The sequence below is a fragment of the Zonotrichia leucophrys genome, chromosome 24 (assembly GCF_028769735.1).
Source record: "Zonotrichia leucophrys gambelii isolate GWCS_2022_RI chromosome 24, RI_Zleu_2.0, whole genome shotgun sequence".
NCBI classification, from domain to species: Eukaryota; Metazoa; Chordata; class Aves; order Passeriformes; family Passerellidae; genus Zonotrichia; species Zonotrichia leucophrys.
The window spans coordinates 146767-169842 of NC_088193.1; the positions used below are offsets into that span (position 1 = coordinate 146767).

The 23076-nt window shown below is 51.1% G+C and overlaps 5 protein-coding genes across 6 annotated transcripts in view; 2 read left to right on the forward strand and 3 right to left on the reverse strand.

The window, feature by feature from the left end:
* Positions 1–5564, reverse strand: part of BCL9L (BCL9 like) — a 62427-nt gene extending 56863 nt beyond the window's left edge. Inside the window, exons 1-2 of the mRNA XM_064732258.1 lie at positions 5488–5564; positions 4676–4843 (exon numbers count right to left, since the gene is read on the reverse strand). The gene's annotated coding sequence lies outside the window, so the exon portion shown is untranslated. The remainder of the gene's footprint in view (positions 1–4675; positions 4844–5487) is intronic.
* A 2507-nt stretch (positions 5565–8071) lies between these two features.
* On the forward strand, positions 8072–11144 carry CENATAC (centrosomal AT-AC splicing factor). The gene is made up of 9 exons (XM_064732260.1): positions 8072–8370; positions 8472–8637; positions 8708–8770; positions 8895–8959; positions 9098–9203; positions 9515–9545; positions 9913–9993; positions 10214–10346; positions 10798–11144. Exons 1-9 carry the CDS (start codon positions 8075–8077, stop codon positions 10841–10843), a joined length of 987 nt encoding a protein of 328 aa, XP_064588330.1. The 5' UTR covers positions 8072–8074; the 3' UTR covers positions 10844–11144.
* A 291-nt stretch (positions 11145–11435) lies between these two features.
* Positions 11436–13327, reverse strand: RPS25 (ribosomal protein S25). Its single transcript, XM_064731904.1, has 5 exons — positions 13202–13327; positions 12949–13044; positions 12379–12562; positions 11884–11982; positions 11436–11519 (listed from the first exon to the last, which is right to left on the reverse strand). The coding sequence occupies exons 1-4, from the start codon at positions 13202–13204 to the stop codon at positions 11888–11890; spliced, it is 378 nt and encodes a 125-aa protein (XP_064587974.1). The 5' UTR covers positions 13205–13327; the 3' UTR covers positions 11436–11519; positions 11884–11887.
* A 49-nt stretch (positions 13328–13376) lies between these two features.
* Positions 13377–15175, forward strand: TRAPPC4 (trafficking protein particle complex subunit 4). The gene is made up of 5 exons (XM_064731905.1): positions 13377–13609; positions 13718–13892; positions 13966–14069; positions 14159–14285; positions 14698–15175. The coding sequence occupies exons 1-5, from the start codon at positions 13435–13437 to the stop codon at positions 14774–14776; spliced, it is 660 nt and encodes a 219-aa protein (XP_064587975.1). The 5' UTR covers positions 13377–13434; the 3' UTR covers positions 14777–15175.
* A 101-nt stretch (positions 15176–15276) lies between these two features.
* SLC37A4 (solute carrier family 37 member 4) lies at positions 15277–23032 on the reverse strand. Of its 2 annotated transcripts, XM_064731902.1 has the most exons (9): positions 22810–23032; positions 22490–22722; positions 21018–21261; positions 19602–19760; positions 19212–19297; positions 18523–18636; positions 18195–18260; positions 17002–17140; positions 15277–16712 (listed from the first exon to the last, which is right to left on the reverse strand). In XM_064731902.1, exons 1-9 carry the CDS (start codon positions 22955–22957, stop codon positions 16546–16548), a joined length of 1356 nt encoding a protein of 451 aa, XP_064587972.1. In that variant the 5' UTR covers positions 22958–23032; the 3' UTR covers positions 15277–16545. The 2 variants fall into 2 exon arrangements, with proteins under 2 accessions (XP_064587972.1, XP_064587973.1); XM_064731903.1 differs by lacking the exon at positions 18195–18260 and having other exon boundaries at positions 22810–23027.
* Positions 23033–23076: the final 44 nt, after the last annotated feature.

The window sequence follows — 23076 nt, forward strand, 5'->3', positions numbered from 1 at the left end:
CTGCCTTCCTCATTAAGATGCAGCACATGGCTCAAGCGGCTTTTAGATTACTCCTTCTGACTCTAGGACATCATGTGTGAGTCAGAGGCTTGCATACTTGCTTCTCCTGATCCCTGTGAGTGCCAGCACATGGCAAACTACATTTTGAACGGTTCCCTAAAGTTCTAGATGCAGACAACCTTCTTTCTCACTTTTGCAAAGAAGCAAAATTATCCTCTTCTCTCTTAAATAGCATCATACACCATGGACCACTATCTTCTTTCCTCACAGATGCATTCAAATTCTGCAGTGCCCTCTTGTAAACAGGTGCCTCACCTCACTCACCTACACTCACAGCCCCTCTACTCATTCCCACCCCACTTCCCACAAGTGCACCTGGGGTCTGAGAGGGAAACACACAAAACCACACACACACAGATATATTTGCATTTTCAGCACTGTCACAAAAGCAGCCTTATACATCCAGCCTGGCCCTGAACCAGCAGGCAAAGGAGGTTTCCATGGGGAAGAAGCACTAAGGTGTTGGCACCACACATTGCCAGGGCCAGACAGTGCCTGAAGGCTTTGGCTGCACTGAAAGACATTACAATTCAAGGGTGGACACAGAGAAGTAAGTTTGGGGAGGTTTCAGGGATTCTCTTGTTTTCAGAAGTAGGAGTGGGCCACCCTCCTGCTGAAGCTGTATCCTCCCTTCCCATACAAAGCACAGCAAACACTGCTAGGGAGCTTTGCAGTAACTCTCAGCTGGCTTGCAGATCTAGCCAGTAAAAAAACAGGAAAACTTTCTAATAGACCTCCCAGCTCCCATTGATTCAGCCACTAGAACAGCAATCACCTCAGTAAATCACAAAACATCCATTTTCTGGCAGAAGGTGAAAACTGAGGAGGAATCAGTCCCCATCAGTCTCGATGGCAGCAGGCAAGAAGAAGCATCCAAGCATGGACCTGGTGCAGTCAGGTTTTCCCTAAACTCAGTGAAAGTAACTCCAACCATTCGCCTCACAAATCTGGGAACCTCATTCAGATGCAATCTATCACAGTGGGGAGACTCAGCTGTACACTACATCAACCTTGTGTTTGCAAACTCAAAATTAAAATCAGCTCTCTGACTATTTTATCTGAATGTGAAAAATTCACCAGGCTGCTGCTGGCTTTGCCCACTTACAGAGATCTGGAAAATGAGATTTTCTGAAGTTGTTACTTCACCCCTCAGGCTTTCAGTGCTCCTTGATGACAATCTCTATCACTCTCAGAAGCTAACAGTAAGGTAATACAAAAGTGAATACCAAAATATGCAATGTTTGCAGACAGACAGAAGACAGAGAGCTGCCCACCTCTTCCATTGCTGAGCTCTGAAGAATTAGCAATAACTCACAGAGCAGACATGACAGGGTCTGGGGACAGAGACAGTGAAGGCAGCATCAAGGTGACCACAACACACACACAAAAAATACACTAATGACTATAAGTATGGCCCAGATACAGTCCACAAGGCAAAGTCTGCACAATCCAAATGTACAGCTAAGTGCATCATGCATAACTTCAACAGAAAGAAGAGCTCTCTGCAGAGCTTCGTGCAAGGGCATGGAAGCTCCAAGCATGCCATGAGCACAGACAGTGTGTCTGCTGCTTGCAGAAAACCTTATTCCTCCTCATAAGTGTGGCAGAAGGGAGACAATGTCCCTTTAAATGTGACTAAAGTGTTGTCAATGGATCTGCCATGGTAGAGGAGTTAATCCCCCCTCAGCCCCTCTCAGCCACTGTGATGGGATAATTAGATGCGAGGGCTCACCACAGATGATGCTCCAGTTGCTTAGCAACTAATGGTTTCCATAGAAACAGCAAAGCACAGCCTTCAGAGCAGCAAGTGAGCAGTGCAGCAGGGCAGGGAAAGATGCCTTAAACTCCTGCACTGATCCTCTCCTCCAGAATCATTCAGAGGCCTAGAGGTATTAGGGGAATGAGAAGGGGGTGCCTTAAAGATACAATATCCCTGTTTCAAGCAGCACTGTTAAGAGAATGGTTTTTATCAGACTAAACCTTCACTGATATGGTTCTCCTCTCAGTGATTCTCAACTAGCAGGATGAGCAGGGCTGAATCACAGAGAGTGGTCTTACACAGAGGTTTAAGCCCCAACCAGTGGGTTACAACATCCTGTTGTAAGCAGCTGAGTATGATTCCAGCATCAATTCTTGCACCTGGGGTCTGAGAGGGAAACACACAAAACCACACATATACAAAAATATATTTGCATTTTCAGTACAGTCCAAAAGCAGCCTTATACAGGCATCCAGCCTGGCCCTGAACCAGCAGGCAAAGGAGGTTTCCTCCAGATTTTGCGGCTTCACAATACATACAAAAGTGACTACAAAGCTTGGAGATCTTCACCAGAATAAACAGAGGTCAGATTAATTAACCTTTACTCAAGACTATCATCTGGTACTTCCTTCAACATGACCAATTCCTACTGCTTTATTATCCTACTATCCTCCCTGCACTGAGTCAGCATGCCACTGTTCTGAGCATCACAGCCATGCATGTGCACTGCACTAAACACCATGCATGTGCTGTGCAGCTGCACTGCTGCAGGGCACCATCCTGTCATCTTGTAAGCTGAGCAGAGACAAGCTCTGTTTGTATTTTGCGGAGAGCTCTGGGACACTGAGATTCAGTATCACATAGTCTGCACTAGGGATGGGCTGCATCACTGCCTGCTCGCAAATGACAGCCCTATGTGTTAAAGCTTTGCAAATCTCTCCAGTTGTGATGGCACAGAAGGAAGAAAAGAACCTCACATCGCAAAAACAAGCCCTGCTTTCCTCTCCTCTCTTCCAGCCTCACACTTGTGACACAATCCCTTTCAGAGAGGGCAAGCAGCCTGTGCCTGCCAAACTCACTGCTTTTCTCCTCCTTGCCTGGCAGGAGACTGGCTGTATGCACTCCACTCTGCCATGTGCCATCATCTCTCCTCAGCCAGGAGATGGAGAGCAGGGCAGGGCCCTCTGTCCCTGGGGCAGGAGCTGTGCCAGAGATGGGATGCACGTGCTGCTGGTGGCAGCAGCCAGGCTGGACTCTGGAGCCCTGCGTGCATCAGTCAAAGGCACCAAACCCAGACACTGCGGCTCCTTCCCCTGTCGCTGCAGTGTCACCTCACCCTACCACAAACCTGGCAACACCCAGGAGGGTGCAGCATCCACTGGCCAATTTAGCCACAGGTCTCCTTCCTGGAGTCCTGTCCTGATCCACCCAGTGCTTCAGGAAGGTACAGAGAGGCGACACTAAAAAACTTGTGGGCCATTCCAGACTCTGTCCCCTATGGCTTTCAAAGTGGGAAATCAAAGGGAAATGATGTGCTTTGTTCCACGGGGGAGCAGCAGGAAAGGTGAGCAGAAACGAGCCTGGCGGAACCGGTCGCTTCAGTCCTCTGCCAGCTCACCTTTGAAGTGGTTTTAAAAATCAGGGAGGAGGGGCAGATACGAGTTCAGCTCTTTTAGTGCAACTTCACAGAATTTGAAGACATGGAGGGTGAGAGGCCACCTTTTCCCCACCAGAAAATAGTGTATCCATTCAGAGAGAAGAGAATACAGCTAATAAAACAGGCTGCGATGCTCATCAAGTACATCTGTGGCGTTCTCGCATCCTGAGGAGGCTATGAACAGCTACAATGACAGCAGCATCCAGCTATGGCACCACCAAAGACACTTCAGTCCTTGGCAGGAATGACTGGGCACCCTGACACAGCCCCAGGTCCTGTGCCAGGGATCTCCCACCACTCACAGCCTCCTCTCTGCCTCACGTTCCCCATCACTGAGCTTGCCCTGCTGCCTCCCTTTAACAGAAGGAGGGGTCAGGGTTCCTAACCCAGCTCAGCAAATCCTGGGAGCTCTGTCTGTGTTAGACAGCATCAGCTATTTACTGCAGCACGAGGAACTGAAGCAGTGCCAACAGAGCAGGAGTGGCCTGGTGTGATGGTAAGGTAGGCATCTACTGTACACTCTGTACTAGGAACAGGGGAAAATGGACCACTTAATTGGAAATTAATCTCTTGATCTACGAGGGGGGAAATTATATAAACCCCACAGTTGCTTGGCATGACCAGTATCCTTAAGCATCCCCACCACATCCACTGAGCTTGCTTCAAAACAAATGCCATTGGCTGGGCAAAGCCCAAACAAGACAGGATACCCTTGGTACTCTCCTGCTGCCACAGACACGTAGATGTCACTCTACAAATTCAAAGCTTTCAGGGGCTGAGGGATGCCAGACTCCTGTAACAACTCTGAACTGGAAGCCAAGTTATAGAGCTGCCCTATCTTCAGGGGAGCTTCACACGACATTTTTCAAAAACAGGAGCAAATACAGTCTCTGGCTTGCTGAGAAGACCCCAAAAAGCACATTCACATGAAGCCATGGCTGAAGGCGCATACCTACACTTACACGCACACACAGAAGTCAGACACTGTGAGAAACAACTGAGCACACTCACAGTTAAGACTCAAATCTGAAATGTTTTTTCTGAAGTGCCAGCAAAAAACAAGAACTGCCCTTGATCCCAACCTGGAGCTTTACAAAACTTCCCCTGTAGTAACTGTGGTTGCAAGTGTGCAGGAGTAGGCAAGACCTATTTTCAGTTAAACTATCTCATCAGTTGGCTTCTGTGCAGGTAACACTCACCTGAAAAGAGCTAGCTTTGAAGAATCCAGATGTCCTGAGCCAAGGCACCTCCAGCTTGTCACCCCTGTGTTTTCAGCTTCCTTCATTATGCAGACATCAATGCTGGGTACTTTGGTCTTCTGCATCTGACAGTAAGTTCTCTTCTACCTTCTGTTCCACATTCTGAAGCTAGAGAGGGGCAAAAAAATGATGCCAGAAGCATGAGCTCCAAGATAAACCATAAGGAACTGGCAGATCAGCAGATTTACATTCAATTTGCCCCAAATCAGATCTATCAGTCTGATCAAGATCTCTCTCTGTGGGAATGCAGGGGTGCAGGGCAGCACTCAGGGGTTACATGCTCTCAAGCAGAATACAGAGCATTCAGAACAGGAAGATTAGGGTTCAGTAACTGGATAGCCAAAGGTAAAATTAAGGCCTTTTAGCCTTTTCCTGTACTTCAGGGAAAAGTTTGTAGTTACAAACATAGTTAGGCTTTAAAACACTTTTAGGCTTTAAGGTGGAAAACCAACATTTCTGTTTCCAGTCTTGCTAGCTTCATTGAACAGACCAGGCAGACCACGGGATTCATTTCCTTCTTTACCTGTGTGTGTTATGGTAGCACCTCCAACCTCTACCAGTAAGAAGTAAACATTACCAAATGGGGGAATGCTTTCATCGCTGCAGCAGAGGCAGGAAATACTCACAAGGCCTTTTCACATATTTTTTTGTTTTAGGAATGATCTAAGTACAACTGTTTAGGGCTTCTCTTGGTGGAACACTGTATCATGTTACATTATATCTGATCCCTCCCCTTCCCTAGTCATACTTACCACTTCCAAACACCAGTACAAACGTTTCTGAGGATGCAGAAACCCAGGGAAAGATGGGAGAAAGAAAACTGAGCAGCTGCAACCTATTTATGCTACCAGCCCTGAAAGTTCTGCAGCTGCTTCTTATCTCCTTTAACGCTCTGTAATTCGCTTTTGCTCCAGAGCCTGCACCGAACTCCGGGGTACCGTTTCCAAACAAGCTACAGGTGAGATGAATTCAGTCACTCCCTGCAAAATGCCAGCTCACACGGCCTCTGGTGGCCGAGCCATAGGTTCCAGTGATCCTCCTGCAGCACTGCCAGCCTGCTCCCCTCAGGGCAGCACAGAGAACTGTGTCTTCCCGTGGACAAGTCCATCACCCAAATACTCCTGTCTTTTATTTACACCGGTGCCTCACACGTTGCCCCACGTGTCTTTCAAAGTCATACCTGGCTGAAAAACGAGCAAGTCAAGAGACTTCATCTGCAAGCAAGGACTTTCTATTGCAGGACCCCTTCTACCCCACTGAAATGCTCACACTGCTCTGAGATTATTAAAGTAACTGTATTCAGTCTAGAACTCTTGAGAGAGTTAATTTCTGAGGTACCAAAGTTAGGTGAAGTGTCTGTGTGAAGGTGCACAGGGATTATCATAGGCTTAGGGTGTTTCTGTGCCTCAGCTGATCACGCACAGCTGTGAGCGGGTTTGACTCCAGCAAGGAAGGGAAAAGCAGCTTTGTGGTGTGACAGGTCAAGTGATATGTGGTAAATTATTAAACTATAATAGCCAGCTTGTTGGCAGCACATCCCAAGGTTAAATACCAAACTCCAGTCTCAGGAAGGGAAAAGGGCTTTGACTGGGGCATGCAGAGAGTTTTTGAGGACAGCAGCCAACCAAGTAGGTCCTGCTTGTACCTGAGGATCCTGACAGGGACAACAAAGTTTCAGCCAATGCCTGAACTTTGTCACACAAGGTGGAAAAACCGTGGGTGGCTGGAGTGTTTTGCATCTAGCAAAAGCAAAATCGTACTGATTGATATTTGTGGATTGCCTAACAAGAACTAAGCAAACCTTGATACAATACAAACTCCCACACTATTGAAGAGGCAAAACTGAGCATTCTAGATTCTCTGAGATTTTCTTTTCAAGAAAAGCTTGGTCTGGTGTTTGACTTATTTTTCAGCATCTCATCTCAAAAGACACAAGGGTGACAGTGACAGCAAAAAGTACAGGAACATTTGGCCCCAAGCCCAGCAGAGCAAACCTGCTGTGGGAAAAAGCACCTTTACCTTTTCTTTCATCCTACAGAAAAAACCCTCAAATAACTCAAAGCCAAACCTTTGATGCAAGGGTCACAGAGTTCACCCTTATGCTGAGATTCTCCCAACACAATGGCACTAACATTATGGCACAATCTTTTCCAGCAATTGCCAAAAGCAGCCTCTTTCTGTCTCCTTGCTCAAACGAGCAACAACTCCCTGATGCACTCCTCCACTACAAGTATAACCTCCATCCTCCTACAAAATGCTCAACATATGTAGAGTCTGAAATCTAATTCCTGCTGGTACTAAGCCAAGGATGTGATGATTTTGGTTTGTAGCTGCTCTGTTTCCATCCCCATCGCCCATCTCCCCTCTGTGCGTGGAGAAGAGTCATGGCAAGTGGGTGAGCAGGATGTTTGTATTGCAAACATCTGTCCATGACACAAACCAAGCCAGTACCGAGTCATCAGGACACTGATGACACCCAACGAGCAGGGATAGGTCACCTGACCAAACAAGAAACCGTTCTAATGAAACCAACCTAGTGAGACAAACAAGATAGGCTACACTAGCCACAGAGCCCTCAGCAGTGTCCCATTGCTCAGCAATAGCACACCTGCAGCTTAACACAGATAATGACTGAGGCAGCAGCACCAGTGCCCAAGCAGCTGTTATGGCCCAATTAACAGCTGCAACTTTCTCTCTCCCCGTTTGGCACTGTGCAGGGCAGGGTGTGTAGTTAATATCATCTAAGTCACTGTAGCAGTCACAGAATCAATTAGGCTGGAAAAGACCTCTGAGATCCCTGAGTCCAACCTAGGACTAAAGACTGCCATGCCAACTAGACCATGGTGCTGAGTGCCATGTCCGGTCTTCCCTTGAGCACCTCCAGGGATGGACTCCACCACCTCCCTGGGCAGCCCATTTCAGTGTCTCATCACTCTTTTTCTGAATAAATTCTTCCTAATGTCCAGCCTAAACCTCCCCTGGTACACCTTAAGACTGTGTCTCCTTGTCTTCGTGATTGCGTGGGACAAGAGACCGACCCGCACGTGGCTCCAGCCTCCTTTCAGGCAGCTGTGGAGAGCGATAACCCCTGAGCCTCCTTTTCCCCAGGCTAAACAGCCCCAGCTCCCCCAGCCGCTCCTCATGAGACACGCGGTCAGACCCTGCTCAGCTTGGATGCCCTTCTCTGGATACGGGCCCGTGGCGGAGGCCCGGGCGGTGACGCGGGCGAGCCCCGGGGCACCGGGAGCAGCGGGCGGGGCCGGCGGAGGGGCGGGGCCGGCGGAGGGGCGGGCCCGGGCCCTGTCCCTCCCCGCGCCTGCGCGGCGCGGCGCGGGCGCCATGGCCGTGCACTACTGCGGGCTGTGCCGCCGCAGCGCCTTCACGGGCCGCCGGCACCGGTACAGCACGGGGCATCGCCGGCGGCTGCGCGAGGCGCTGGCCCAGCTGCAGGAAGCGACGGCGGCGGCGCGGGCGGCGGCGGCCGTGGCCGATGGGGCCGCGGCCGTGCGGCGCTACGACCCGGCGGAGCACGATGGGCGCGTGTGGTGCCCGTGCTGCGGGCGCGGCGTGCAGCGGCACGGGCGGCGCGGCGGGCTGGCGCTGTTGCATGCCGGGCTGCTGCAGCACCTGGCCGGGTGCGTGGGCAGGAACGGGGCGGGCCGACGCTGCCGCATGCCGGGCTCTTGTGGCGATTGGCCGGTGCGGGCGGTGCTGACGGTGTCCCGGTGTCCCGCAGGCCCGAGCACCGCCGGGAGACGGCGCGGTTCTGGCGGGAGAACCGGGCGGAGGCGGCGCTGCGGGAGCGGTGCCTGGTGCCGGCCGAGGAGTACGAGCGCTTCGCGCAGGCTCTGGAGCAGGCGCTGGCCGAGCACCAGCGGCGGGAGGAGGAGCGCATCCTCCAGGTACGCTCGGTCACCTCCCCGCAGCGGCCCCGGCCCCCGCTGGCCCCGCCTCACCGCTGTGTCCCCGCAGATGGCGGCTGACATCCGGGAGGCCGAGCGCCGGCAGCGAGAGACGGTGCGAGCCGCGCTGCAGGTCGGTGAGCTGTATCCTGCCCTGGCTGCACCGCGCACCACCGCCACCGGGGAGGGGCTGGGGGCGGCTGGGGGGCTGTGCTCAGTACCAGAAATATTGTTCCTTTTTCCTGAATTACACTCAGCTTCAACCAGAGCCAGAATTCTGTGCAGGACCTTCTGTCTGCAGGCTCCTCGCAGGACCTGAACGGTAAGCACCACTTTCTTCAGCAGTGACTGATGCATGTGTGCTCAAAGCACGGGGAGTTTGACACTGTCATTACCGGGGTCTTGCAAAGCTTTTGCAAGCTTTTGTATGCACTACAGTAAGAGCTGTCTCTTATTTCAGGGATAGCCCTTGTGATGCAGAAGAGCCTGGCCCGAGCAGAATGCAGACAGGACCTGATTTAGCCTGGATGGAATCAAGCAAGGTTCTGACCTTCATTGGCCACCAGGTAGGGGTGACTGGCTAGCGAATGCGACTTCGATTTATCTGCAAGTCACCTACAGCACATGTCACAAAGCAGAACAAGGGGTGGTCTCCCCTGAAACTAGCCCAGTTTCAGTTACCCAGGTTTAACTTTCATTATGCAAACATTCTTCAATATACTGGGGGGAAAAAACCAAACTCTTTTAAAGAGATGAGCTTTCCTCTGCCTTTTTCTAATAGAACTTGATTCTGGAAAGGAATGAAGGCAATGCTCTTCTGCTCAGAGATACTCCTAAACACAAGATTCTCATAAGCATTTTATGTTCCTGTTAACAGGAAACAGAAGGCAAAGGAAATGTCCACACAGGTAAGTGCACCTGCATCATGACTCACCAGGCTGCTACCTCATGGCTTGCAAATGTCACAGGGATAACTCCAATTTTGAAGCAGTTGCAGCATAACCAGGAGGTAGCCATAGCCACTCTTGGCAATATTTGACATACTAGAGAAGAAAACACATCAGCACAGTAAAAACTGTCGATGCTGCTGCTGTGGGGAGTGTATGATTTGGGGTGTCTGCCATGGCCAGCTCTTTTTTTCTCAGAACACCCAGAGTTCACTTGGTCACTTGCTTGGTAGCACAAGCAGCAGACAGGGGGAAGAGGGGACCCTTTTATTCTGTCACAGTTTAGGGTAACTTCAGTGGCTAAGTAAATATTCCCTGTGACTTCTAGGAGCAAAACCTCCGTGGCTAACAGAGGAAGAAGATGGAAGTAAACAAATTGGACCTTCCTATGAGGAGTTTCTCAAACACAGTGAGCAGCTTGCACATCTTCTAGTTAACCTTACAGTCACTTTAACATGCTAGAGAACCAAATGCAATTTGAAAAACTTCTGCTAAACAAAGTATTTGGGCTTTTGGGCAACCTGGTCTAGGGGAAAGCATCCCCATCCATGCTACAGGGGGTTGCAGCAATGTGATCCTTAAGCTCCCTTCCAACCCAAACCAGTCTACAATTTATTTTTCTTTTTCAGAGGAGAAGCAGAAGCTGAAAAAGCTCCCAGTGGAACGTGTTGGTGCCAACTTTGACCATACCTCTCAGACAAGTGACAGCTGGCTGCCTTCCTTTGGGCGCGTGTGGAATCATGGCAGGAGGTGGCAGTCCCGGTGAGCTTCAGCACAGATGGGTGCCAGGGGCAGTGTGGGGCTGCTGTACATGCAAGCTATTCATGGAGCAGGCTCTGAGGAAGCACCAAGCATAACTGGACATTAAGCGGAGTTGCACCACACTGTGCTTAATCCAGGCAGAGTATCATTCTTGTCCTGGAGCAGCACCATGGCCTGCAAGGACGTGTGCTCATGGCTGTAAAGGCTGCACACATGAAGGCATCTGCCTTGTTTTGTTTGGCTCACCTTTTGACCCACTTACTGTCCCACTGGCACCTTTTAATGTGCCAGAACTGTCAGCTGGCTGGAGCTACCACTCACTGAGGTAACAAAAACATTGAGGGAGCTTCCATGCTAAAACACTACACACAGCACTTTCGTAATTTTTCTAGAAGCGTTCATTATCTCTGTCTAAAGGCTACTGCAGTCTGACTTCTGTGCTCTCTTTCAGGCACCAGTTTAGAACTGAATCAGGGGAAAAGAAGAAAAAAAGGTGATCAGATGAGGAACACGAGACACCCAGCTCTGCTGTGGAAAGGCTGACTGTAGGTAGCTGCAGTTTTGTTGATGACTGCCCTGTAAGGGCATAGAATGTTCATGTGAGCATCACACCTTAAGCCACACAAAGTCAAGTCCTGCCAGCAAGGACAGGCTCCTGTGGATGCCATATCTTCCTGTCAGAAAGCCTACTCTGTACAGCAAGTGATGCCAGTGCCCTATGCTGAAATGGCACATCCTGCTAAAGGAAGAATTTTTGGAGAAATAAACTTTTTTTTTTAATGCCTCTCTGTTTGTAGACCAACTGAAACTCATTTCAAATGCAGGGCCCACCCTGCAGGCAACTAATGCTAGGTGTTTGATACTTTCACTCAAACTTATATTGCTTTCCTTCATTTTAACATTTATCCTTTACATTGTCTAACATCACTGGCTGCTGTAGGTGATGTGAAAGTTTCACGCTTCCCTTTCAGCAACACATTTGTGATACTAATAAAGATAAAAACTGGCTGCTACGGGACAACAGCCATAACCTCAACCAAAATCCACTATAAGTAATGCATCACTATAAGTAAGGAAACATACACACTGTTGAAAAATCAAGAAAAATTATAACCAATAATTTTATTGTGTGCATCTACATATGACACATTGTTGACGAAGTCACTGAAGAACCTGCAAAGCAAGAAGTCCCCAATCAGAAATCCAGGTAAAAGCAGGCTAGCACAAAGCAGACAGTCTGACAGTTTTATCCCAGCAAGAGCACTTGGCCATGGTGCCATGTGGGAGCAGGGAGGACAGGTGCGCATTTGCCCTGCAACCCACAGTGAGGGGAACAAATGATACTTTCCCCATTCAATGAGCACAGGGACAAAATCAGAAATCTCCTTATAATTTAATTCTGGAAAGCTGATGTTTCCAGTAATGTTCCCCCAAGAAGTTGCTTAGGATGTGAGCAAAATACTCTCTGGAAGAACAGCCCACAACAGGCATATGGAAGCTGCCCATTACACATTGCACAGCTCAGCACCCAGCTCACCTCCCTACGCGTCCTCCCCTGCAGCAGGCGCGTCTCCACCTTTCGTGTTCCGGGTGTAAATCACCTGGGCTCGGTGCTTGGACACCAGTTTGATCAACCCTATGGAAAAACATAATTACATCAGCGTGCATGTACTGATGGATGCCAGGGATGCTGAGGTCCGTCCTAGAGAGACAGGGCAATGTACAAGAGAAAATAATAGGGGGTAGCAGCTTATACAAGTCTTTTGTTGCCATCTGGCTGCAGTTACATCACAGCCCATCATTTTGGCAACATTTTTCTTAGTACAGCAATGCCTGTACGTAACAAACTGCTGCTCCATACTTTGGAGCACTTCTGAAATGCAAGTTAAGGCAGTGGCTCTCCAAAAACAATTTACGCATGGAGCAGTTCAGATGCTGCAGGAAAGCTGCTGGGCAGGCAAGGAAAACCAAACAGTCAATTCAAGCAGCTTTCCGTTTGTTTTTTTTTTTTTTTTTATTTCCAAGTGCTCACCTTTGCTGAGGAGCTCCTGGAGGGCAGCCCGAGCCAGGGAACCTCGAATCTTCAGCCTTTCTGAGACAACTGCAGGTGTGATGAGCTTGTAGTTGGGCACTTCTTTGCACAGTTTGTCATAAGTGGCCTTGTCAAACAGGACGAGGTTGTTCAACTTGTCTCTCACTTTCCCCTTGGACCACTTCTACTTGAAAACAGACAAAAAACAACACCCCCCCCCTTAAGCAATCTTGTAAGCAAGAACAGAAGATGGAACTAAACTATGATGAAAGAACTGCAGCATCGAACGTTTCCGTATCACATCCCAAACTAAAGCCCTAGTGAGATGCACAAAACTGCCTCCGTAAATGAGCGTGCTACGGCTATTACCTGTAGTATCTAAAAATAAGAGGACCAAAGCCCCCTGTTACTCAGGTTTAGCACTATTATGTACAACTTGCTGGCAGACGAAGAGCTGGCTCCTTTAACAACAGGATGCCGGCCCCGCCTGCCCCCGCCCTGGGGCCCGGCCGCGCCACACGCGCCAGGCCCGGGATCGCGCGCGGAGCCCTCCGGCCCGCCGGCTCCCACCTTCTTCTTGGCTTTGCCGCCGGACTTGTTGACCGGGTCCTTGTCCTTCTTGGCGGACTTGCCCGCGTCCTTCTTCTTCTTATCGTCTTTGGGCGGCTGCGAGGGGGTGAGAAGGATGGAGGGTGAGCGGCGACGCGCGGGGTCGGTCCCCCGGGCACCTCGCAGGGCTTCCCGCCGCGCTCACGGAGCCGCCAGCGCCTCTCGGGCGGCCCGGCCCGGCCCGCCGCCCGCCCCCCGGCCCGGGCCCGCTCACCATGATGCGGCCGCAGCTGCTCCGCAAGATGTCGGCGAGAAAGGAAGGGCCCGGCGTGGGCCGGGGGCGGGCCCAGGGCGGCCGCGTCACTGCCGGGGCGGGCCCGGGGCCGTGCGTCACTGCCGGGGCGGGCCCGGGGCCGTGCGTCACTGCCGGGGCGGGCCCGGGGCCGTGCGTCACTGCCGGGGCGGCGGCGCTGCCTCTGCCGCGGCGGGCGGGCGGGGCTCGGCGCCATGGCGATCTTCAGCGTCTACGTGGTCAACAAGGCCGGCGGCCTCATCTACCAGCTGGACCACTACGCGCCCCGCTCCGACACCGAGAAGACGTTCAGCTTCCCGCTCGATCTCGTCCTGCGCCTGCACGACGAGCGCGTCGTCGTTGCCTTCGGGCAGCGGGACGGCATCCGCGGTGCGGCGGGTGGGAAGCGCCGGGCGGGGCCGGGCTTATTGACGGACAGACTGACTGACCGTCTGACCGATGGACTGTCTGCCTGACGCCGCCGCGCTGTCCCCGCAGTGGGTCACGCCGTGCTCGCCATCAACGGCGCCGAGGTGAACGGTCGCTTCACGGCGGACGGGAAGGACGTGCTGGAGTTCCTGAGCAACCCCGCCAACTACCCGGTGTCCATCCGCTTCGGCCGCCACCGGCTCTCCTCCAACGAGAAGCTGATGCTGGCCTCCATGTTCCACTCGTGAGTCGGGGGGCCGTGACGGCCGGGGGGCACGGGCAGGGCAGTGAGGGGCGCTGAGGGCCTGTCCCCGCAGGCTGTTCGCCATCGGCTCGCAGCTGTCACCCGAGGTTGGGAGCTCCGGGATCGAGATGCTGGAGACCGACACCTTCAAGCTGCACTGCTTCCAGACACTGACAGGTACCGGGGGGCCCAAGCACCGGCACTGCTCTGCTCGTCAGGGCTGTCTGTGCTTGGCCTTCCTCATGCTCCTGGCATTATGGCTCCAGGGATCAAATTCATGGTTCTTGCTGACCCAAGGCAGACAGGGATAGACGCTCTTCTCCGCAAAATCTATGAGATTTACTCAGACTTCGCTCTGAAGAATCCTTTCTACTCCTTGGAGATGCCAATAAGGTAAGGAAAAGCCCATTTTTAGTAACCTGGCTGCAACCCCTCATTGCTTTCTGCCTATACAGTAGCAAATGCACTCCTAAGTAGCAAAACTGGCTGAAGGAAGCTACAGCACACTGCTGCAGAGAGGGGATGCAGCCCTGAGCTCTTTCCCGTGCTGGCTCTGCTGGGGCAATGGGAGGTGCTCTCCCTTGGCACAAGCCCTGCTGTCTTACCATATGTTTGGGCCTACATAAGAAGCTTTAACCTTAACTAAGGACCAAGTCGGACCTCGACAGTAGTCATGTTGCTGTGTCATAATTTCTGAATTTCTCCTTGAAGGATGCAGAGCCAAGGATGTGGAGATCTTTTGTTAGCTTTGTTAACTCACTTCCATAGGTAGAAGTCATCCCTTTTGCTTTTCTGACTATTTCAGGTGCGAGTTGTTTGATCAGAACTTGAAGCTTGCTCTGGAGGTGGCAGAGAAGGCTGGACCCTTTGGACCTGGATCATAGAGAAAGCCTTGCCTGTTGCAGAGATTCATTCATCTGAAGAGCAGGGCCTCTCTCTTCCCTGGCTGTTCTCTCACAAAGCTCCCCTCTCCACAGCAGAGACTGCACATCCCCAAAACATGCTTTAGTATCTCCCAAAATACCAGTTGATCCCCTTTGTTGCAAAACTTACCTTAAAGAGATTCCTTAGCACTGTTTACATTGGGCCACAGGGCCTTACTTTGCTGTTGCAGCTCTGCTGCACTTGGCTGAAGGAGAAGGTGCAAGTCTGTGGCTTTCCCACAGTCAGTGCTTTTCTTTCCTGTCATAAATGTACATAGGTATTTTTCCTGTATAGCTCAAACTTACGGTCTTGCAGAGGGTTTCTGTGTAGAAGTAATAAGTGTTTACTAATGAGACAAATGGCTGTTTGCTTTCTGTTGGTGGGGACATTGGCACCTCAAGAGGATACGTGGATTTGGGTGGTTTTGCTTGCACCACTCTCCATAAGACAACCAGGGCCCTTGCGACACTGCTCCATTTTTATTTCAGATACAGAAGAAAATAATGTAATTAAGTACAAAATGTAATTCACTTTCATTTACTTAATTAAGGCTAGCTAACTACTCTTGCAAGCAAGGTACTCAGCAAAGTACCTGCATGCAGGTTCTTTATGAGTTGAATGTGCCTCTTTCAGGATCCTAAGACAGTAAATCCTTTTGGGGAAAAACAAGAATATTCAACAAATTCCTGATTAAATTACCTGAGTGTACTTACTGCAGGGTGCTGGGCCTGACTGCTAAGGCTGTCAGTGATGGCTCTGCTAAGGCTGACTCAGAGCCCCTGCCTGCAGCCATGAGAGACACAGCTCTTGACCAAAACTATCCCAGTCTTCACACCTTGTACTGGAAAAATACAAGCCAATGCTAGAAACGTGGGTTATCAAGAAACCCAGCTGCAGAAGTTGTGGGTTGGTGGTGGCTGCTGTTGCAGTTCCTGCTGCTGGGATAGTTCTGCTGGCTGATTTGCAGAGCGCTGGCTGTGAGCTGCCTTGGCAGCAGCTGCCTGCCTTGCCAATCATTAACACTGCCCACAGAATGCACCAGCAGGATCAGTTCACTTAGAAGGAGCTGCTGCAGACACCATGAATTCCCTGGAAACGTGCCTGTTCCTAAATGCTGTGGAGAGCCCTGCCACAGCTTGTCCTGCTGCTCACTCCTGGAACTAACCCCACGTGGGGCTGCAGCCTCGCTGCTGTCGGAGGCTGGGCTGCAGCCCTCACCATCCCCTGATGTGCGCTGCCACATGGCTGAGCACACACAGAGCTCGTGCTCAGGTGACCTGGGACAGCCCGGGGCAGATGGATGGGACTGACACAGACAGCAAGGCTGGGTTCAGGGCCCTGAGCAGCGAAGCTGAACTGATTAATGTCTCGGTTAATGGCTGAGACAATAACGACAAAACTAGAGGTAAGTGCACCTGAAGCCAGTCATTTCAGACCACTTCTAGTGGGGAAGCTTGGGCTGCAGAGCCTGCTTGCTTCACTAACAGTGCTGTGAGGAAGAGGTACAGTAAAATCATTGCAAATGTAAACTAGGTGAATTATCACATCTTGAGGGAAAAAGTGATCAGTAGCAGGAACCTTGTGCCCTCTGGCACCTGACACTGGATGAGAAGTTGAGACATTTTTATCTAGGTTGCAGCAATAGGTAAACTCACTCCTAGGCCAGTCAAACAAAAACGAGCATCATTCACGTCAGCGTGGGAACATCCTTCCACCGAGCAGCTCCTCCTCAGTCAGCCTTCCTGGAAATCCGGCCCATCTTGGTGCGGATGTTTCGCAGGAGGAAGAAAGCCACTGTGCTAGCCATGCAGGTGACCTCAGCTACCCAGAACGCTGTGGCCCAGCTGTAGTGCTTGGCAATTGTACTGAAAGGCAGTCCAGCCAGGAAACCCCCAACTGCAACGAAAAACAAACAGAAAGTCAACAACACTTGTGTGCTCCCATGTTCTCTATCAACACCTGCTTTTGCATATATAACAGTTCCTTAGGCCTGGTTTGAACTTAAAGCCCAACACAAAACCTGTCAGGGACAGCAGGAAAGCATCCCTGAGGCTTCCAGCTCCATTATCTCTCTCCTTAGGTGCCTTCCCATGACCAGCAGCAGCTTGGCACCTGGGCCTAGACCATGCTTCATCAAGAACGTGCATGGGATTTGTTTGTTTTTGGGGAAATGGGTATTACTTACCATTGGCCATGAGGGCCACGATGGCATGGGAGGTGCCACACAGGTTGGCAGGGGCACTTTCATTTGCTATGACCCCAAACAGGGCAATCGGCCCGTACGAGGAGAACCCAAACACAGCTCCCAGAGTCAGAATCCACAGCTGTCAAAATCACAAACAGGATCTGTAAGTCTCACCACCGTCAGTTAGCAACTGTTGATAATTCTGATTCTATACTCTACCTGGGAGTTTTGACATTTTCAGGCTGATAGCAGCTCCCCAGCCTGGCAGCCAGGAGAGCTCAAGCCTGTAGAGTCCCCACATCCATAGAGCCCAGCTGCATCCCCACCACGCCATCTTACCGGCCAATGCAAGCTCTCCTCCCTCCCACAGCTCTGCCCCCACACCACAGCCTGTGCTGATTTGCAAGAAACAGAACATTGAACAGAAGAGGGCAATGAGCCCAAGAAACCACAGGAAAGAACTGTGAATCACATTGCTTTCATAAACAAGCCTGGAGCTACCAACTGAAAGCTCTTCTCAGTTTAGATGCATGGGACTGATCAGAGCATGTTTATTTGTGAGACATCTCTTTCTGATGACCTCAATGAAACCAATGAAACCAAAGAAAATGACCAAGAAACCAAAAAAAAAAACCTCACCACAAAAAATCTCAACAATTTGAACTTCAGTGGTAGTTTCTGCTCTAAGAAACCTATCTGGCCCAAAATTGTCAGTCTCTTGTTTGCTCAACAAAGGGTAAGTAACACCTCCACATTACAGCATGCTTTTAGAACTGCAAACACCATTTCAAAAAGCCCAGGAGGAAGTTAAGTGCCATCATATTTTCCAGATGTGAAACAGAAAGGAGTTAGGAAAACACTTGCCAGAAACTGAATAAGAATGTATCTGCCAGAGCAGAATCATTCTTTCAGATCTCACCCACAAGACCCCTTAGCTGGCTATATTTTACCTGATGAAGAGAGGTCCTCAGAACTTTCTTTATAAAACTTAAAAGTTACATAGTTAGACTTTTTAAAGTCAGTTAGTGCACTCAAATTACCATAAGAAAATGTTTCTTTTACCAAACTTACAGTAATCTCTTCTCAATGCCCTGGTTTTAAGTTTTGAAGTGCTAACCAACCTCTCAGGATAGGAGTAAGGCAGACCAAGGAAAGAAGAAAAAGGCAGAGGGAGAAAAAATGCAAGCAGAAACCTCATGTTCTTTTAGGCCTGTAAGATCAGCTAGAGGTTGAAAGGCTACAGTCCAGAAGTGGTTTTCCTGAAGAAGAAGAAGAAAAAAATGAAAGGAGAAAAGAAGTTTTATTTATTTAGCAATCATAAGGGCAGATGCAAGTCAGGTCTCATGCAAAGTCTGGAAGGCAGACTGCCTGCAACAACAGGACAGCAGGAGCAACCCCAAGCCAGGCCAAGCCAGCGCTTCTCACAAGTGCAACGAAAAGGAAACCCTTGGGAATGGTGAAGAAAACAATCCTGGCTTCTGTCATCAAACCTGCCGCTCCCAGGGATGGCCAGTTGCTTACCTTGGGAGAGTCGCCCGTGACCGTGATGCGGAAGAGGAACATGGACACGCACATCCCAGCCATCATGGACAGCAGGAGCCCGTGCCGGGGGTTCCCGTAGCTGGACAGCCCCACCTGGGACACAAGGAAGGGAGGAAAGTGGACAGGCAGAAACTGCAGGGACTTCCTTTTACACCTGTAGTGACCACACCATCCACAGCCCCGTCAGAAACACGGATGCACATCAACAGCACATCTGCTGGCACACCTTGTTAATGGTTTAAGGGCTGCACACAGTCAAACTGTGCTAAACAAAAGCTCTTAGTGATAAACCACACTTCAGTTATCAACCCCTTCCACCCTGAATCTGGCTCCAGATCCCAACACTAGATTTTAATGTGGGGTTTTTTTCAGCCAGAAGACAATTATCAGCAAACAGCCCTTCCACACTAAAATCTGGAGACCACAGTAAAGCAAACAAATTAAACATATTAAACACCTCAAATCTGACAGGCATATTGCAACCCCTAACATCAGCAGACCTATTTCCTAGCACCTTCTGGAGTGTTTGACAGCTGTGCCCATGCACATGACAGAACTGAGTATGGGCTGGTTTCTCTGCTGTGCACCCTGCCTGAGTGCCTTAGTGAAGCAGCTCAGACAGCCACCGTGTTCCCTGCCCAGCATGCCCAAGGGTGCACATGACTTACTTTTGCTACTGCTCTATCGGAAAGGTATCCAGCAGCAATGCTTCCCACCAGGCCCCCAATCTCCAAGGCACTCATGTAGGAACTGCCTAGAACACAGACAAAGCAAAGAACAGCTCATCAGATTTGGTGCTGTGGGCTGCAAGCTCACAGAGCACGTGAGCAGCTCTGCTGGACACAACGATCTGGCTCATCCCCGTTCAGGAAGGCCTGTCTGCCAGTCCCAGGAACGCCCTGGCACTGGGGTGCTTGGTGCATGCACTAACGCCATCATTCAGTTATTGAGTGCCCAAAACCTGTGTGTAGCTAAGCAAGGGCCTCTACCCAGACAAACTCTGGCAACACCTCCCACATTGCAGCCCCAGAGCTTAATAATGCAGTTCTGCATCTCACCTACAAGCATGGACTGTCCCCTCTCCTGGATCAGGAAGAGCTGTCCCCAATCAGTACAGCACGTTTTCACTCCAAAAACGACCAGGTAGCCTGTTGAGAGCACCCAGAGGTATGGGGAGAGCAGCAGCTCTGTCAAGGTGCTGTTGTCGCTGGAGGAACCTGTAGGAAGGTCGGGAGGAGTGTTACCACAGCCCAAACCACACCAACCTGCAGCCCAGCAGACAGTTCTACAGGCAGGAGCAAGGCATGAGAACATCCCCACACAGGGAGCTATTCACAGCTGCTGAACGGTGGTGAGTGGCTCTACCTCCCCCTTCTTCTGGTGATTTCAAAATCTCATCTGTCATTTTATCCCACATTCATTAAAGATTTGAAAAGAATAATCAAAACACTACTCCCAGTAATTTTCTGTATTTCAGTTGCCAGTAAACCACCCACAAAGGTTTTTGGAAAATTACCTCTAGATTCTTTGGGAGTGTTTTTTAACTACGCCTGTGAAAGGCACTGCATAGACCCAAACAAATATGCTTTCAGATGATACCTTGATTTTTGCATCAGTCTTCCAAGAACACCAAAAAACTTGCTCTCCCCAGAGAATGCTCTGGGGAGACAATATTCTTTTCTTATGCAAAGAGGTCCAGTCTGGCAGCACAGTCAGTATGGGACAGCATGGAACATGGGCTGAGTTTCCACTGGCCTTTAAAATCCTACTGAAAACCTGTGTTGCAATTCCCATCTACATGTTCTGCTTCCAGAGAAGCACCACACTCAGTGGTCTGAACAAACATTTACTAACTAGATGTCCTGGGCTGGGACAGAAACACTGAGCAGAGTCCACCGAGAGCCAGGGGTCAAGAGAGCCCAAGGTGGGGTGAGGGGAGAGCTGCCTGCCCGCTGCCAAAGCAGAGGAGCAGAGGTCGGGCCCAAGGAAGCATTCCCTGCTGCTGCAGCTTTTCTCTCTCCACCACCTCACCAAAACTGCGCTCGCAGGCTGAGCACACAAGGCTCCAAGGAAATAGGGATGCTGGTAGCAGGAAGACATGACTTAAATGGGGAGAGCCAGCCCTGAGCAGCTCAGCAGCACACAGGTGTCTGCTGGCAGGCTGAGGAGCAAGACTAACAGAGGGCTAACAGCAGGCTTTTCCCCTGCTCTGCTCTAGGGTGTCAGGAAACCCTACACCAGCCCCTTCCCACAAGATCACAGGGGGCCTTCGCTTACACAATTTGTACCTTCATTATTAGAATAAAGCATCCAAAATCAACCCATTACCACACGCCTGCCAAAATGTGACTTCAGAAACTGGGGAGGATGGGGGTGTTGGTATGCTGAGAGTGACACATCTGTACCAGAACACAGACAGAAGGCACTGCATCGTCTGCTGCAGCTGCCTGCTTGCATCGAAGCCACATGCTCACCTTTCTTCCCCTTCTTGGCTCCTTGCTCAATGTTGGGCAGCCCAACATCTGCCGGCTCGTTTTTAATCAGGACAAGGCAAACAAAAGAGACAACCATGCAGGTGAAGCCAGAGAAGGACAAAGTCTTGCGCCAATCGTAGTTCATAGACACAAGAGCAGCGAGAATGGGGCCTAAGCCTCCAGCCAAGTTCATGCTTGTAGACAGGATTGCCCACCAAGTCCCAAACTGGGAAGGCTCAAACCACTGTGCAACAAGAAAAACAGCATGAGGTGTAAGAGAGTGACAGCACACCTGAAAACCCTCCCTTGAAGCCCATTATGTGGGGCGGGGGCAATTCAGACACAGAACTCCAAAAGCAGGTAGAGGAAACACCCACACCTCGCTACTTTAGTCATGCACAGAACGCCAAATGTTACTCAAGTGTCAGCCCAAAGAGCTTGACAGGTGTCCACACTGTGAGCCAGCTCAAAGTTATTTCCATTTACAGAACGTGAAACTGAGACGTGGGGCAGGAGAGGCAAGTTTAAGAGCACATGGTTTTGTGTACTCACTTGCTAGAACAGCGTCCTCCTGGAGAGCTCTGCTGGCTCAGGAACTTGGATGGATACACAGAGAGTCACAGGGTAACTTTAGGACTCTGCTGCATTAAGTATCAGACATGATGGGCTCCGTACTGCAAGGAGCACCCAGAGCCAGAACCACTTGGGTGGTTCTTGTCAGCAGGAAAATGTCTGAGATCTACATTCATGAACATCTTCAGAAAACACCACAGCTGATATTTCTGTTATTTGGGCCCTTCTTTTCTGTGCATTCAACTGTCCTGAACAGCCCTCTCCTCATCAGTTAGGGGAGGCTACGTGTCTCACAGAAAAGCAACAAAGTTGTTTATTTCTTCCCCACCCTGCCCCACAGGATCAGCATCAAACTAACCAAACTCCTTTCCTTCTGTCCTTGGGAGAAATCAATCTGGTCCTTTCAGATTTTCACAAACCCCAAGTACACACAGCTTAGAGACTCATCTCACACTATTCCTCCATTTTACCCAGTTTTCTACCCAAACCACCTGTGATTTGGAATTCCCAAGTTGCCCAAGCGTGCAGCTGGAACTGTGCTCACTGTCCCCTGAGCCGCAGCAGCAGAGTGAAGCAGTCCGGTGTGTCCACGCCGAAAACACTTAATTTCAACAGAGTCTGCCTCAACGGGGCAGAACCCTGCTACCAGGAGACGTTACCAAACTGAGCTACACTCAAGGCACATAGGGGCATCCTTTGGTAGGATAAGCAGAACCCCGTGCACGGAAACTTGTTCCACAGGCAGCAGAATGCAGATAGTGCTCTGGCCCCCCTTGGCTGGAAGGGAGTGAGAAAAGCTGCAGGTCCCTGCGGATTGTGGGCCAGCGAGGTGTGCGCGGCCCCGATGCCAGGGCAGGTCAGCAGGGCGACGGCAGCTCCCCGCGGTTCTCAGCACCCACCTTGCGCAGGATCTTGCCGCAGGGCGGCCAGCCCAGCCCCTGGGCCAGGCCGTTGAGGAACCAGAGCCCGGCGAAGGCCATGACGGTGGAGCTCCAGGAGAAGACCACGTTGACCAAGCCCACCATGAGGAGGCCGGAGGAGAAGAGCCAGCGGGCGCTCATCTGGTCCGAGAGGACGCCGCTGATGAACTTGCTGATGGCGTAGGCTGCCGACTGGCTGCTGGTGATGAGACCTGCGGCGGGCAGAGCCCAGGGGCGCCTCAGCCCGCGGAACGGCCACCCCGGGCCGGCGGGGCCGAGGAGCCCGGACCCTCACTCACCCAGGTCGTCCTTCCCCAGCGGCACCTCGGCCATGACGGCGGGCATGACGAACGAGAAGGTTTTGCGGTTGAAGTAATAGAGCGTGTAGCCCACAAACATGGCCGCGAAGATCGCAGCCCGGTAGCGCCCGTACCCGCCGGCCGCCATCGCTGCCGCGGCGCCGCACCGGCCCGGAGCGCCCCGCACGCACGCACGGACGGACGGACGGACAGACGGGCGGGCGGACCCCGCCCGCCGCCCCGCCCCTGGCGCGGAAGTCCCGCCCC

Bases quoted from the DNA above. Each gene is read 5' to 3' on its own strand.
- CENATAC (XM_064732260.1), top strand. From the start codon at position 8,075: ATGGCCGTGCACTACTGCGGGCTGTGCCGCCGCAGCGCCTTCACGGGC. The intron at 8,371-8,471 runs GTGCGTGGGCAG...GGTGTCCCGCAG, and splicing joins CTGCTGCAGCACCTGGCCGG to GCCCGAGCACCGCCGGGAGA. The intron at 9,994-10,213 runs GTGAGCAGCTTG...TTTCTTTTTCAG, and splicing joins TGAGGAGTTTCTCAAACACA to AGGAGAAGCAGAAGCTGAAA.
- RPS25 (XM_064731904.1), bottom strand. The intron at 12,563-12,948 runs GTGGGAGCCGGC...GTTTTCAAGTAG, and splicing joins GCGGCAAAGCCAAGAAGAAG to AAGTGGTCCAAGGGGAAAGT. The intron at 11,983-12,378 runs GTGAGCACTTGG...GTTTTTCCATAG, and splicing joins CCAGGAGCTCCTCAGCAAAG to GGTTGATCAAACTGGTGTCC.
- TRAPPC4 (XM_064731905.1), top strand. From the start codon at position 13,435: ATGGCGATCTTCAGCGTCTACGTGGTCAACAAGGCCGGCGGCCTCATC. The intron at 13,893-13,965 runs GTGAGTCGGGGG...CTGTCCCCGCAG, and splicing joins CTGGCCTCCATGTTCCACTC to GCTGTTCGCCATCGGCTCGC. The intron at 14,286-14,697 runs GTAAGGAAAAGC...TGACTATTTCAG, and splicing joins TCCTTGGAGATGCCAATAAG to GTGCGAGTTGTTTGATCAGA.
- SLC37A4 (XM_064731902.1), bottom strand. From the start codon at position 22,957: ATGGCGGCCGGCGGGTACGGGCGCTACCGGGCTGCGATCTTCGCGGCC. The intron at 17,141-18,194 runs GTTTCTGCTTGC...TGATTTTGACAG, and splicing joins CAGGCCTAAAAGAACATGAG to CTGTGGATTCTGACTCTGGG. The intron at 16,713-17,001 runs GTAAGTAATACC...TTTTCGTTGCAG, and splicing joins CGTGGCCCTCATGGCCAATG to TTGGGGGTTTCCTGGCTGGA.